Source organism: Macaca thibetana, chromosome 1, assembly GCF_024542745.1.
Source record: "Macaca thibetana thibetana isolate TM-01 chromosome 1, ASM2454274v1, whole genome shotgun sequence".
Classification (NCBI taxonomy): Eukaryota; Metazoa; Chordata; class Mammalia; order Primates; family Cercopithecidae; genus Macaca; species Macaca thibetana.
Window position 1 is genome coordinate 54,079,405 of NC_065578.1, and position 14,323 is coordinate 54,093,727.

The 14,323-nt window shown below is 50.8% G+C and overlaps 1 protein-coding gene across 1 annotated transcript in view; it reads right to left on the minus strand.

Moving 5' to 3' along the window:
• Positions 1 to 1,654: 1,654 nt before the first annotated feature.
• DHCR24 (24-dehydrocholesterol reductase) overlaps positions 1,655 to 14,323 on the minus strand; it is a 37,986-nt gene continuing 25,317 nt past the window's right edge. The window contains exons 7-9 of the mRNA XM_050803158.1: positions 6,385 to 6,582; positions 5,783 to 5,961; positions 1,655 to 4,426 (exon numbers count right to left, since the gene is read on the minus strand). Coding sequence (XP_050659115.1) covers positions 4,273 to 4,426; positions 5,783 to 5,961; positions 6,385 to 6,582 — 531 coding nt within the window. The 3' untranslated portion in view covers positions 1,655 to 4,272. The remainder of the gene's footprint in view (positions 4,427 to 5,782; positions 5,962 to 6,384; positions 6,583 to 14,323) is intronic.

Below are 14,323 nucleotides of genomic sequence, written 5' to 3' on the forward strand. Positions count from 1 at the left end.
AATTGCTTATAGTATTCAGTACTGTACCATGTTGTACAGGTCTGTAGCCTAGGAGCAATAAGCTATCCCATATAGCTAGGTGTGTAGTAGGCTGTACCATTTAGGTTTGTGTAACTACACTGTGTGATATTCACACAATAATGAAATCACCTAATGATGTATTTCTTAGAACTTATCCTTGTTGTTAAGGGATGTGTGCCTTGTGTGTGTGTATCTCCTATTGGTTCTGTTTCTCTGAAGAACACTGATTGATAGAATAAGTCCTGATTTGTAGCGCTGCTAATTTCTGTGGTGTAAATGCTCCCCCTGTGGGTGATTTCAGGTTGCCAATGTCCATGGAAGTGGAAGGAGCTATGCATCATAGCCCTTGTAAGCTGGTACAAGCCATATCCAGCACACCACTGACCCCCTCCCACAAACACCTTTCTCACTCCTCCCCCAGGGGGATCAGACTTCAGGTCTGCCAGTGGGGTAACTAGAAGTTCCAAGGATACGCATGTGAGTTCTCTTCTACTTTCAGCTTCCATGAGGTCACGTAGTGAACAGATTGTTGACACCCTCCTGTAAGGAGGTTGGTAAACCAAGCCAAGGCCCCTCAGGTGGCCCTCTTGCTTCTCATAGGTCTTGATGCCAGGTTCATGGCTTGAGGCTTGTAAGGCAGCTGCTGCTAAGATTCAGATTTGGAACTGGGAACAGCAACATACAGATTGTCCAGTCTAGAGCCTAAGCTCAGCAAACCAAGGAGCTCTGGGTTGGGCTCTCAGGCACCAGCCCAGATAATGCCTTATTGATTGACTGATTGATTGACTGATTGAGACAGGGTCTTGCTCTGTGTCACCCCAGCTGGAGTGCAGTAGCATGATCATAGCTCACTTCAGCCTCAAGTTTCTGAGCTGAAGCAATCCTCCTGCCTCAGCCTCCAGAGTAGCTGGGCCTACAGATACCTGCCACCATACTTAGCTAATTTTTAGACAGGGTCTCACTATGTTGCTCAGCTTGGTCTTGAATTTCTGGCCACAAGCGCTTCTCCTGCAGTGACTCAGGAATCCAGGTTCCTTCTGACATAAGACTGTCCAACCACCTATGGCCTGGTTGTCATTTGCACTGAGTGAAGGGAAGGGGGGAGCCAGGAGACCTCATACAGGTTTTTATGACTTCTGTTTACATTCCACTGGAAAACTCTTAACACAAGGACACAACTGGTTGTAAGGAAGGCTGGGAAAGGTAGTCTAGCTATGTGTCCAAAGAACGGACGAATGCATTTTAGTGGACAGCTAGTGGGTCCACCAGTTTGTAGATGAGGACAATAGTCTCAACAGGATTAACTTGCTAAAATTAATTGGTCACAACCAAGTGACAAAGCCAGGCCTCCACCCTAACAGAGCCACCATCATCTCACTTGGACTGCAGTGGGGGCCTTCTCACTGGTCTGCTTGCCACCCTGCACAGAGAGGGATCCTTTCAACACTTACTCCAGTCACACTCTGACAGTGATAGAAATAAGCCTGTCAGTTCCTGCATGTTCTTCCAGCCCTTGACCATGGGCTCATGGATTCAGTGAGGGCAACTGAGTTGGAGAATGGCACAGCCTGCACCCGAGCCCAGCTTTGACTCCACATTTTGGTCCCCCAAGCAAGAAACGACAAACACCAGCTTCCAGGCCACTTTTATTTTAACAGAAGCAGCAGCCCCACAACCACGGGGACATGTCTTCCAGATAGTAGACACAGTGCCTGTGGCTGTAAGAGCCTGACAGGGGAGACTCATGCCTTTCTCTTTGGCCCCCATGACCAAAGAAGAAAATGAAAATCACACACCATACACTGCCACACCCATCTCCACCCCTCCCTTTCAGTAACATCCAATTCATCCTTCTGGCCAAAGAAACTGGCTACAATTCTGATTCTACAGAAAACCTTCATGCAGCCAGGAAACTCGGGGCTCTGGAGGGGAGAGGCTTACTCTGATACTTTCCACATGCACTGCCCACTGGCATCAGGTTTAACTCCACCCAAAACCATCACACGGATGGCCAGGGACAGGACTGGCTACAAAAAAAAAAGCCATGAACTCAGCTCACCATGCTAAGAAGACTGCCTCTTTCCAGGCAAGATTCTACTGGAGCAACATAACCTGAGGGTGTGATTCCAAAATACCTACCCTTCCAAGCCCCGGGTTGTGGATAAGGTCTGGATTTTGGTTATATGATTAAGGGCGACAGAGGCTGCTGGCATCTCTGGCTACAGTCCCAGGCGCTTAGGGTTGGAGGCTTCACTGGCGAAACAATGGCACTGTTTGATTAACTAGCTCGTGTTAACCATTCATCTACAGCAAGTAGAATCATCAGTTTTGCACTGAGCGAGGAAGCACATGGGTCTCCTATGAGAGCTAATGCCAAAATTCACATGCTTTGTAAAATAGAGGATGAGGTTTGTTTCTTTCTTCTGCCCCCTCCAGAGGCCAAATGGGTAGGGTGGTTCCTTTGCCTTCTGAGTGCCTGGATGCCCCCAGCCCTCACAGGACCCTGCTAAGACACTGGCAGTATGCCAAGCCTTGGGTGGGATGGGTGAACACCCCTCAGTCAAAGCGTGACTCTAAGAGGATTCTGGCACCTGGAATGACAAGACGGATGCTTCCCTGCAAGCCAGGTATGAGCCTTTCTGAAAATGAGATGAGAGCTGGTCTTGGGGTTGAAGGAAGGATCTTGAATGACAGATAATCCCCAAGTGTCCACTGGATCATTTATTTTTCCTCTGACTTTCCACACAAATGAGGCTTTCCGTGGGTTTTGCAACCACAGTGTCTAAGACAATCAGAAGGGTTCCAGGGAGGTCTTGTCTGTAGCGATGTGACAGATGAGGAAACTGCAGCTCAGAGGACAATGACTTGCCCACCTTGTACAGCTCGCTGACAGTAGAGGGGGCTGAAACCTAGGTCTCCTGACTCACAAGCCACAACCATGACTGGCTCAGCTCCCTTAATTCCAGTTTCCCTTACGTGACGCAATTCCTTCTCAGATTCGGGTTTTGAGCTGAGGCTGGGCAGTTCTTAAGATAGAGTTGCATAAACAACCAAGCTTTGTGTTATAACAAGCCAGGGAAGGACCTAGGGAGGTTCCCTTCCCTCTGGAACGGAAATGGAACTTTTCTCTGAGCTTAGGATTTGTAAGGCACTGAAATTAACTATAGCTGGGGTGGGGAGTGGTGGGAGAAAGAAAAAAAGAGGGATGAGTGGTTGGAGAAATCAAGTCGATGCTCTTTTCTTCCAGCCCCACAGTGAGAATCCTACAGAAACATGAGAGTGGACTCCATATTCCCACCTGATGCTGTCCACTCCCTAGCCCCCATGCTGCAGAGCAGCGTGGACCCACTCCCACCATGACAAAGTGGGTTTTGGGACAATATGAGGCCTGCAGGGTTGGTGAGCCAAGAAGAATGAGCCCAGGTCCCCTGGATCCAATTCGGAGCAGAGAGCCCTCTCTCCACCTAGGTGTCCCAGGCTGAGGCTGGGGCAGGATCCAACCCGGGCATGCCTTCTCCAGGAACACAGGGCTCTCCAAGTGGACTCAGTGGTGGCTGGGGAGGGTCTGCAGGCCCAGGCATTAAGGAGGAAGGGGCAGGATGGCACCAAGGATGGCAGGGAGAACTTTGGCCTCGGACCTGGCTTTGGCACGGCGTATCTTGGGCCTCCCCGCCCCGTGGCTGCCCTCCTGAGATCCCAGGGTGGGGAAGAGCTGTCCTTCTCCTGTGAGGACCTTGTCTGCCTGATAGAGGCGATGGCAGGGCAACTCCAGGGCATCCCCTTCATCATTCCGGCCATGGCTGTGCACAGGTGACCTAATGTGGAGCCTTTTCAGACTCCACTGCAGATGTGACGCTGAACGGGAAGCAACAAGAGCTACCACTTACCCAGCACCTTCAATGTGACCGGTGCTCAACTCAGATGACAACAACCTGCACGTAGCTATTACTATCCCCTTCAACTGATGAAGAGACCCGGGCTCAGAGGGGTTAAGGGACTCACCCAGAGTCACACAGCTAATGAGTTCTAAACGGGGAACTGGATCAGGCTTGTCTGACTCCAAATCCCACATTCTTTCCATTCCACTGGGCTGCTCCCGGAAGCCAGGAGGAAGGTGGTGTTGGGCTGTCAGGGTGGGATTTCTGGAGGGGTTTCTCTCTGAAAGTGTGGATCTGGGAAAGCAGCCAAGCTTGAGTGAAGGGAGGATGCCTGACCACTCACACGTGTCTGTCTCTCCAGGCGGGCTCCAGTTCAGTGCCTGGCGGCCTTGCAGATCTTGTCGTACACCTCGGGGAAGGCGTCCTGGCAACCGAGCTTCTCTCGCAGCTTGTGGTACAAGGAGCCATCAAACATCTCCCAGAACTCCTCCCGGTTCATGTAGCAGTCAGCATACAGCATCTGGAAGCTGTAGAGGCAGAGAAGTGGGTGAGGACGCCGGGAGGCGCATGGAGCACAAGGTGTGAGAGAAACCCAACTGCTCACTCTGCAGCCCAGAACGAGCTTTTGGAGGATTTCTCTTGTTTAACCCCCTTAACCTGATGAAGAAGATGGTGCAGGTATTCTTTTTTTTTTTTTTTTTTTTTTTTTTGAGACGGAGTCTCACTCTGTCGCCCAGGCTGGAGTGCAGTGGCCAGATCTCAGCTCACTGCAAGCTCCGCCTCCCGGGTTCCCGCCATTCTCCTGCCTCAGCCTCCCGAGGAGCTGGGACCACAGGCGCCGCCACCTCGCCCGGCTAATTTTTTGTGTTTTTAGTAGAGACGGGGTTTCGCCGTGTTAGCCAGGATGGTCTCGATCTCCTGACCTTGTGATCCGCCCGTCTCGGCCTCCCAAAGTGCTGGGATTACAGGCTTGAGCCACCGCGCCCGGCCTGGTGCAGGTATTCTTATCCCCCTTTTGCAGGTAGGGAATTGGGGCTTAGGGGTTAGGTAGCTTAGCAGTCGAGGCAGTCAGGAGTAGAGCTCAGACTGCTGGGCTTCTGCCCCTCTGCTTGGCCACAGGCACACCCTAATGGAGCAGTGGGGCTGTTTTCTTTTCATCTGTTATTGATTTTCAATAAACTGGACATAAAGTATACAATTGGATGAGCTCAACACATGCATGCAACCAAGGACTCCAGTCACTGCAGTCCAGATCGTGGCTACAACCAGCAGCCCCAAACTTTCCCCGGGCCCCTCAGTTATCCGTCGCCCTCTGCCATCCCCAGGCAACTACTGATGCGCTTTCTATCAGTATGGATTCGTGTGTGTTTTTGGGAATGTTATACGAAAGGAATCATATGGTATTCTTTTTTCCTGGCTTTGTCCATGTTCCACTCAATAGTTTATCCAGGCTGTTTTCTGGGCAATCCTCTGTCCTGGGCATCTCCGTGGCTTTCATAGTCAGGAATCCATCTCTCCTTAGCTTTGGCCTTTCCATCTGGAGCAGTCGCCCCTGGACACAGCTAAGCCCACACCCATCATCTGTCCCGTGGGGAGAAGTGGGGTGACTCCCAGGTTTCTGGCTGGAGCAGCTGGAAGGGTGTGACGTGTTCCCTGGAGGCGGGGGTGCAGGGAGAAGAGGGCAAGTAGTCCTGCCAGCCCACCCGCTGCCCATCTTTCACAGCTTACCTCCTGACCCAGAGGCCGCCACAGCTCCAGGGGCCCTCAGGAACCAGTTGATAGGCCTGGGGCTCCTGGTTCTCCACAGAGCTGGCCTCATTCCCCTGCAGCAGTACCCTGAGGCTGTCAGCTAGAGGGACCATACTATACTCTGCGCCACTCACCCATGGACGCTGCGGACAAACTTCTCCAACTGCCTCATGCAGGACCTGGCTTCAAAGTGTTTCACACGCGGCTCCCCATATGCTCCAATGTCGATGTAGAGCTCTGCCTCATTTCCCTTGGGGTGCACCAGGCCTGGCTGGCTGGGCAGGATGAATGGACACAGCCAGATGGGGTAGACCTGGGTAGACCAGGGAGGTGGGTATTGGTGCTTTTTCTCCAACAGGTGACAGGTTCATGGCTGGCGCGCTCATACCCACCCAAACGAAGGCTTTGCAGCATTCTCAACACCCCCTCAGGTGCTCTCGGATTCGCTCCCCACCCCCCAGCCCTGGCTGAGAACACCCTGACTCCGCCACCGTGGAGGACACAGTCAGAGCAGGTCATGGGGGTACTCGATGCCAGATCCTATGACTCCTCTCCCAGGGGACCATCACTGAGTGGGCCAAGGCCTCAGCAGGCATAGGGACAAGAACCGCATCTTAAAGTTGGGAAAACACCCAGAGGGCAGGTGTGCCCAAGGTCGGTCACACGGTTCAGGGGAGGAGACCATGGATTCCAAGGGAACACGCCTAGTGCGCCCGCCCTGCCCTCCCCCACTCACGTGGATGTCGTTTTGGAAGGTGTGCAGGGCCTGCTGCAGGCACTTCATGGGCACCAGCATGTCCTGCACCACGTGGTGCTGCTCGTACAGCTTGCGCAGGGTCTCACCCTGGGTCAGCTTCAGGAGGGAGATCTTGGGAGGCACCATCCAGCCAAAGAGGTAGCGGAAGATGGGGTTGTTGCCAAAGGGGATGATGTCCTAGAAAACAAAGATTAGGGATGGAGAGAAAAAAACCAACAAGGGTTGAATGTCTCCAAGTGCAAGGGGCCAAGGGCCAGGTCCCATTCTGTGCTTGACAGAAGCATACCTGGGTCCAATTCCCCTCTTTGGAGGGGGTGTGATGGGACCTAGGGCTTTACTAGTCCGATCTAGGTTTGCTTCTCAGCTCTGGCATTCCCCAGCAGTGATGACCCCGAGCTAGTTACTTAACTTCTTTGAGCTCAGTTTCCTTATCTGTAAAATGGGCCTTGTGAGGATAATGAGACCGTGCCTGGAGTGCAATGATGAGGTAGCTATCATTCCTGGTCTAGCTGTTGAGATCTGGCCGGCATAGAGCTGGCATTCCATAAATGTTGAAAAACGAATGCTGTTGAATGAGCATAGTGATACTCAGAGAACTTAAGCAGTCTCCCTAAGGGCACACAGCCAGAGACAGCTCTCATGGGGTGGGTGCAGTCTGGCTCAGGTTCGACAAGGAGCCTATTGGTTTGCAGCATTCCTTGCTCACAGCCTGACCACCTGCCTGGCTGCCCCAATTCAGTCTCCCTGGAAACCCTCCTGCGCAGAGGCTGTTCTTCTCTTCCATGCCTCAAACTGCCATGAGGCGGGAGCTTCCTCACTCAGCACTGCGGCCTCCTGGCGATGCCCCCGACTCCCCTCCAGCTCTGCCCACCTCCAACAGAGAAGACTTTGGCCCCTGGCTCACAATCTTCCTCCCTGCTTGAGTCCTGCCATCTTCCTGAGGGTCCCCAGTGTCCACTGTTAGCCGATTCTCACAGCTCTGTGAGCCCTTGAAGCCAAGGCCACTCCTCCATTCATTAGACAGTTCCGAGGGGCCTCTGAGGTCAGGAACCAGGTTCTATGCTGGGTACTGGGGGAGCCAAGATAACTGAGACACGGTCTCTGTCCTTAAGATGCCCACTCCCCCAGGTGTGGAAGACACAGGCCACTGGATGACAGTGTGGGAAGAATGGGGACAAACAGAGGCTGGGGCAGCACATGAAAGGGTCCACATCAGACTAGGAGACACAGCGACTCCCCAAAGCAGCCACGTGTGTAAGCACTGAAGGCTGAGTGACCCTTTCCCTCACTCCCCTGGAATCGCCAGACCATTCCCATGAAGTCAGGGACCTGCCTGCTTTCTTCTGTTAGATCCTGCCGCCTTTGCTAATGTCTGGCATGCAACGGGAGCTCAATAAATAGCATGGCTTTTATTGTTTCCTTGGTTACCTTTGGAAGACCTACACACACCCACAGCAGAAATCCCTGTAGTACAAAGGTTAAGCCTCCGTGCGCATTCCTGACCCTGTTTCCCTCCTAGAAATGATCTGATCTCACTCCCCACCCACCCTCAACTCCCCTCCCCCTCCCTAATGGCAAGCATTGGTATGAATGATTTGCCTACCCTTCGGGAGACATCTGATACACAGAGAAGCAGAAGAGCTTTAAAAAAACAGAAAACAAACAAACAAAAAAAAACAAACTCACAAATGGTGGCATCTTGGCACACCTGCTCATCACTGTATCCTGTGTATCAATACAGAGAGCACTACTGCCTTCGGTTGTGGGTGCCTAATGTGTGCTGCAGGGGTCCACAAATTTGGCCCACCCTCTGGTTGTGTGTTCCTTTACAAATTGTCCATGGCTGCCTCCAGGCTACAAGGCAGAGGAGCAGTTACTAGAGAGGCCTTATGGTCTGAAAAACCTAGACTGTATACTATCTGACCCATTGTATAAAATGCTTACTGGATCGGGTACGGTGGCTCACGCCTGTAATCCCAGCGCTTTGGGAGGCCAAGGTGGGCGGATCACTTGAGGTCAGTAGTTCGAGACTAGCCTGGCCAAGATGGCGAAACCCCATCTCTACTAAAAATACCCCCAAAAATTAGCTGGGCATGGTGGCAGGTGCCTGTAATCCCAGCTACTCAGGAGGCTGAGGCAAGGAGAATCGTTTGAACTGGAGAGGCGGAGGTTGCAATGAGCCAAGATCGCGCCACTGCACTCCAGCCTGGGTGACCCTGTGAGACTCCGTCTCAAAAAAAAAAAAAAAGAAAGGTTATTGACCCCTGCTCGATTACAGCGGATGTGTCATAATTTATTTAATCACTTCTATACTGGCAGACATTCAGATTATTTCCAGATTATGCCAACTAATATCCTTCATATATGTATCTTTGCCCTTGTATATGTGTCAGAAAGATAAATTCCCAGAAGTGGAAGATCTTGGCTTAAATGGTGTGTGCAATTTTCATGGATACCATTTCAGAGCTTGTACCATTTTATACTCTCCCAGACAATGTAGAACACTGTTTCCCTTCTCCCTTGCCAGCACGATGTGACATCAAACTTCTAGATCACTGTCATTCATTCTGATAGGGAAAAAATGAGACTCCTGGCATTCTGTTTTGCCCTTCTCTATTTCTGAGTTAGACAGTATCACTTTGACGTTTAAAAGTCATTTGTGTTTTTTTCCTAACAATAGTCAACTGTTAGCCAAATATATCAGCTGAAACCATTCCTTTTCCAGTCTTAGCCTCAGAAAGCTCAAGTTTTAAACATGTGCCCTGCCCTTCTCCTTTCCCGCTTCTGTCCACCCATTACTTATCCTATGTTGCTTAGTGACCTGTGATCCCAGGGTCCTAAGCTGCCCTCTTGCTGAGGCCAGTCTTTCTGGAGCATCTCACTGCAGACCTTGCTCTCTGGCCACCCTTGCTCACTGGCTATAGGGCCCCACGGCAAATCCAAGGGGCCCAGCCTGAGCCAGGAACCCCAGCCCCAGAGGGAGGTCCTGGGGCAGTGGCCTTCTATGAACACAAGGACACTATCTTATCCTTTCTTACTGGTGTTAACTCCCTGTGTTAGCCAACCGCTTATACTGAAACGATGATGAGGGAATGACAAGACAGAGCTGCCCAGCTTGGTTCCTTTCAGTCCTTCCTTACTCACCGTAAGTCAAAGGTAGTGTTAGTAGAATGTAACAGAGAGAAATAAAAAGAGTTTATGCAGCATTCTTAATGGAACCAAGAAATACATATATATGAGTTAAATATTCTTATATTTATAAATATATTTAAACAATGAACAGTAAAATTCATACTAATACTTTAAATTTTTATTTACTTAGAATGGCATTAAGTTGCAAATATTTATGATGAGAGAGACCATGGAGAAAGAAAAAAGCTTTATATTTTAGTACCTTTAATGGCACTTTTGGCCTGCTTTTTGCACTGGGCCCTGCAAATTATGCAGCTAGCCCTGACCCCACGTGTTGCTGATTGACCAAGCTAGGGGAAGGGAAGTGACTGCACCAGCCAGTCCTGGCACAGGTGTGACCAGAATGGACTAATCACCCAGAATGCAGCTTGTTAAGGGGCTTAGCACCCAGGCCTGGTCACACTGGTTCATTCCAGAGCCTTACTCATCAGGGAGGAACCCGGGGGAAAGGCTGCCAACGGAAGGGGGAAGAATTATCCCAGCAGAGGCAGGGAAAAGGCATGCATTTGAAATTGTTTATTCCTCCCCTCTAGAAATGTCTTGCCTTCTGCATTTCCACTGTAGAGGATGCTGCGGTGCTCCATGCAGATGCCCGCTCCAGGGAGGCACCCATTCCCCCACTTGCACGGGGTGCTGACTGCTGACACTCAGGGAGAACTGCCTTTGGCAGAAGGGAGCTGCCTCATCCAAGGTCAGCCTGCACAATGACTGGTTGATGGGGCAGCATTTGGTGGAAAGTCCTAGCCCACGGGTCTCAAGGTGACACAACTCTGGAAGGCCATCTTACCCCAGGGCTGCCTGTCAGCTGAGGCCTTCCTTGTGACTGCACCACAGCTTGACTTCTTTCTCTTCCCAGTCCAGCTTCCCTACTACCGCGCGGTGACAGATCACAAGAGGTCTGAATGTTCACTTCCTGCATGCAAATGCAGGTTGAACACACCCATTCTTCCAGATTCTTCCTTTGCCTGATGTCAGTGTGGGTCAGTGTTTATTTAACAGCACAAATGTGTAAGACAAACCTCATTTTGAATCCTAGCTCTGTGTAGCAGTTTTATTTTTATCTTATTTTTTTTTGCGGGGGGATGGAATTTCACTCTTGTTCCCCAGACTGGAGTGCAATGGCGTGATCTCAGCTCACCACCACCTCCGCTTCCCAGGTTCAAGTGATTCTCCTGCCTCAGCCTCCTGAGTAGCTGAGATTACAGGCATGTACCACCACGTCTGGCTAATTTTATATTTTTAGTAGAGATGGGTTTCTCCGTGTTGGTCGGATGGTCTCAAACTCCCCAACTCAGGTGATCTGCCCACCTCCACCTTCCAAAGTGCTGGGATTGCAAGTATGAGCCACTGCGCCTGGCCTTCTGTAGTGGTTTTAAAATATGCCCCTAGCTTCTTTGCTAGTCCTTTCTTTAAGAAGTGGAGCTCAGTGCCCCTCCCCTGAGTATGGGCTGGATTAGTGACTCTGATCTAATAAGGAGAATATGGCGGGAGTGAGAGGTGTGGCCTACGACGGGGTCGTAAAAGGCACTGCAGACTCCTCCTTGGTCTCTCTCTTGGATCACTTGCTCTGGGGGAAGCCAGCTGCTTTGTCATGAGGTCACTGGAGGAACCCATGTGGCAAGGAGCTAAGGTCTCTGGTCAACATCCATGTGAGTTGGAAGCAGATCTTCCAGCCCCAGTCAAGCCTCCAGATGACTGCTGCCCTAGCCCACAGCATGAGAGTCCCTGAGCCAGGACCACCCAGATCAGCCACTCCCAAATCCTTGACCTTCAGAAACTATGATATAATAAATGTTTGCTGCTTTAATCTCTAACTTTTGGTTTTGTTCATTATGCATGAATAGATCACTAATACACTCATTCTCTGAGTTGTGTTATTTACTTTGTCTCAAACGGTTTCTTTTTTTTTTTTTTATTTTTGAGACAGAGTCTCACTCTGTCGCCCAGGATGGAGTACACTGGCATGATCTTGGCTCACTGCAACCTCCACTTCCCGGGTTCAAGTGGTTTTCCTGCCTCAGTCTCCCTAGTAGCTGGGATTACAGGCATGCCCCAACCCACCTGGCTCATTTTTGTATTTTTAGTAGAGACAGGGTTTTGCCATATTGCTCAGGCTGGTAGTTACTTTGGATAACCTAATCCTCAGTATTCTCATCTGTGGAATGGAAATAACACTAATATCTACTCTCAGAGGGTTGTTGGGAAGATGAAGATAATGCGTGGAAAGTGTTTGGCATTAACGTCCACCACAATGAGAGTGGCTAATGTTAACCACTGCTGTTATCTTTCTGATCCTCTTTCGCTGGCTCCTCTCCTTTCTCTTAACAAAACCACACTCCACAACCTTAACATTGTTCTTGGCAGGGATCAAGAAGGACTCATAGTGGCTTCTGCTTTTGGCAAAATTGCCTACCACCTGCTGTGGGCCTTGACATTGCCCAAGATTAAGACTAATGGGTGTGGGGGAGACCCCATAGCCCCCCAGGCCATGATGAGACCCTCACCCCTACACTCCTCCACCCCTACCACTACCCAATCACATTCTGCTTAAGATACCTACCCAACATCAGAACTGACCAATCACCTTCTTCTAGGAACCCACCAGGTGTAATTCCGTCATGCCTTACGTTCTGTTGTCCTTAGTCACCATGGCCTGCCAGGTGCCTTGTTACTGTGATCTTAACCTACTACAGCAATGCAGCAACTCTTAATCTGACTTCACTTGCCACTGCCCCACCGCCCTTCCTCAAGCCCTGTTCTCATGGTCTGACCTCAGCAAAACCCTCTCCATTCTCAGTCTCTTCTCTGAACATTCCTTTCCCCTCCTTGTTCTTAATTAGAACCCTGAAGCCCTCTTTAAATGGTATCATTTTCTCCCCTAAAACCCTCCTGCCACTGGGATAGATGGAGGTGAGGTAGGGTCCCCCTGGCCCCTCATTACTGCTTCCAGATCTCTGTTCCTCCCCCGTGCCCAGAAACCAACCTCAGAAACTTGGAAACATGTGCCCAATACCTCCCCTGATAACTGTTAGGCAGGAATCTAGACCCAACATGGCAGCATCACCCGGCATGGCAGGCCCTTTGTTAGGACTCCCTGCCCTTCACTTCCTGCTAAGACTCTCAGCGCGCGAAAAAAGCCTGCGCCCGCCAAAAAACCCCCGCTCTGCGCAAGCTCCTGGACACGTCATTCCTCAGAAACGGAAACCTACAAACCCCGCCTACCTCGCCCTATAAAAGGCCCCCTGATACCCGCCCCGAGTGTGACTTCCTCGGCCCTCCTCCTAGGGGACCGGTGAACCTCGCCCGTGAGCCCAATAAAGGCTACCTCTGTTCTCATCTGCCTTGTGTCTTCTTGCTTGGCTCCCCATTACATTACAATAAGCACAGCTCCCCTCCCCTCACTAGAGTGTGGGTCACTGAATTCCCTGAATCCCAACATCCTTGGTTCCTTTCACCAGATCCTAGAAAACTGCCACTTCCCTCAACATTAACTTTTGGTGACTGAAAACCCACAGAGAAGGTCCTGACCACACCTGGTGTCTCTGCCCTTGGCCTTCTTTCTTTACATTCCAGTGATCTGATCTTCCACATGTCCTTGGCCACTGGCTCTCACAAAATACCCTGGAGGAGGGGACAGAAATTACTACCCGTGGGGATCCAGTGTGGGAGGAAGTGAGCCCACTGGCCACACGTGGCCTAGTGCCTGTTTTTGTAAATTTGGTTTTACTGGGGCCAGTCATCCCTATTCATTTATGTACTGTCCTTGGCTGTTTCCATGTGGCAGACCTGAGGAGCTATGATAGATTCTGTGGCTTGCAATGCCTAAAATATTTGTTGTTTGGCCCTTTAGGAACGTTTGCTGACCCCTAGGCCTTGTCACCCTGCCCTGCATTCACTGTCTCCATAGCTTCCACTACAAGTGTTTGTTCTCAGCCATCACCGCCTCTCTTCCTAGCTTACGCCCTCTATTCCCCTGACTTTGATGCTCCACTTCACCCAGGGCATCCTGTCCACCAGATCAGTCCCTTGTCAGTCCCTGGGGGCCTCTCACATCCTGCCTCCCCTCCATGGCTGGCTTAGATTTCATCATAACCACACCCTTGGGTTCTCACTCTTCCCTACACATCACACTCCCTGCAAAACCTCGGCCATGGTTAAATATAACTCTCTGCCTACTCTGTACCCCACCCACACAGATTCCTGAGTGAAAACCCACAACCACAGAGCTGGTCTCACTGTAAATTCATGAGTGTGAATCCCTGGTAGGCCCAGTGCTACCTGGCAATGCCACAGTGTTTTCCCAGTTAGTTCATTGCCCGCTCTCTGAGGGACAGCTGTCCCTCACATCTCTTCTCTCCTCAAACCATCAAAATCTTCTCCCCTTTCATCTCAGCCAAGATCCTTATTTCATTGAGAAAACAGAAGCAATCAGAAGAGAACTCTCACACCCTCCCACCACCCTATGGTCCTCCTTCCCTCCTGACAATGGGATGAACTTTCCATGTGCCCATCAAAAGGCAACCTCTCCACCTGAGCTCAGGAGCCACTCCACCCCCCTGCTCAAGGCTTCGCCCTTTCAATATACCCTCTTCTGCACTGTCATTTTCCCCTCCACTGGATCACTGTCATGACTGCCACCTCTCCCATCTTAAAGCAATCACACAAAGTACCTTCACCTGGCCCCACACCGGCCTCCTGCCATCACCCTGTTTCTCTGCCTCCCTTG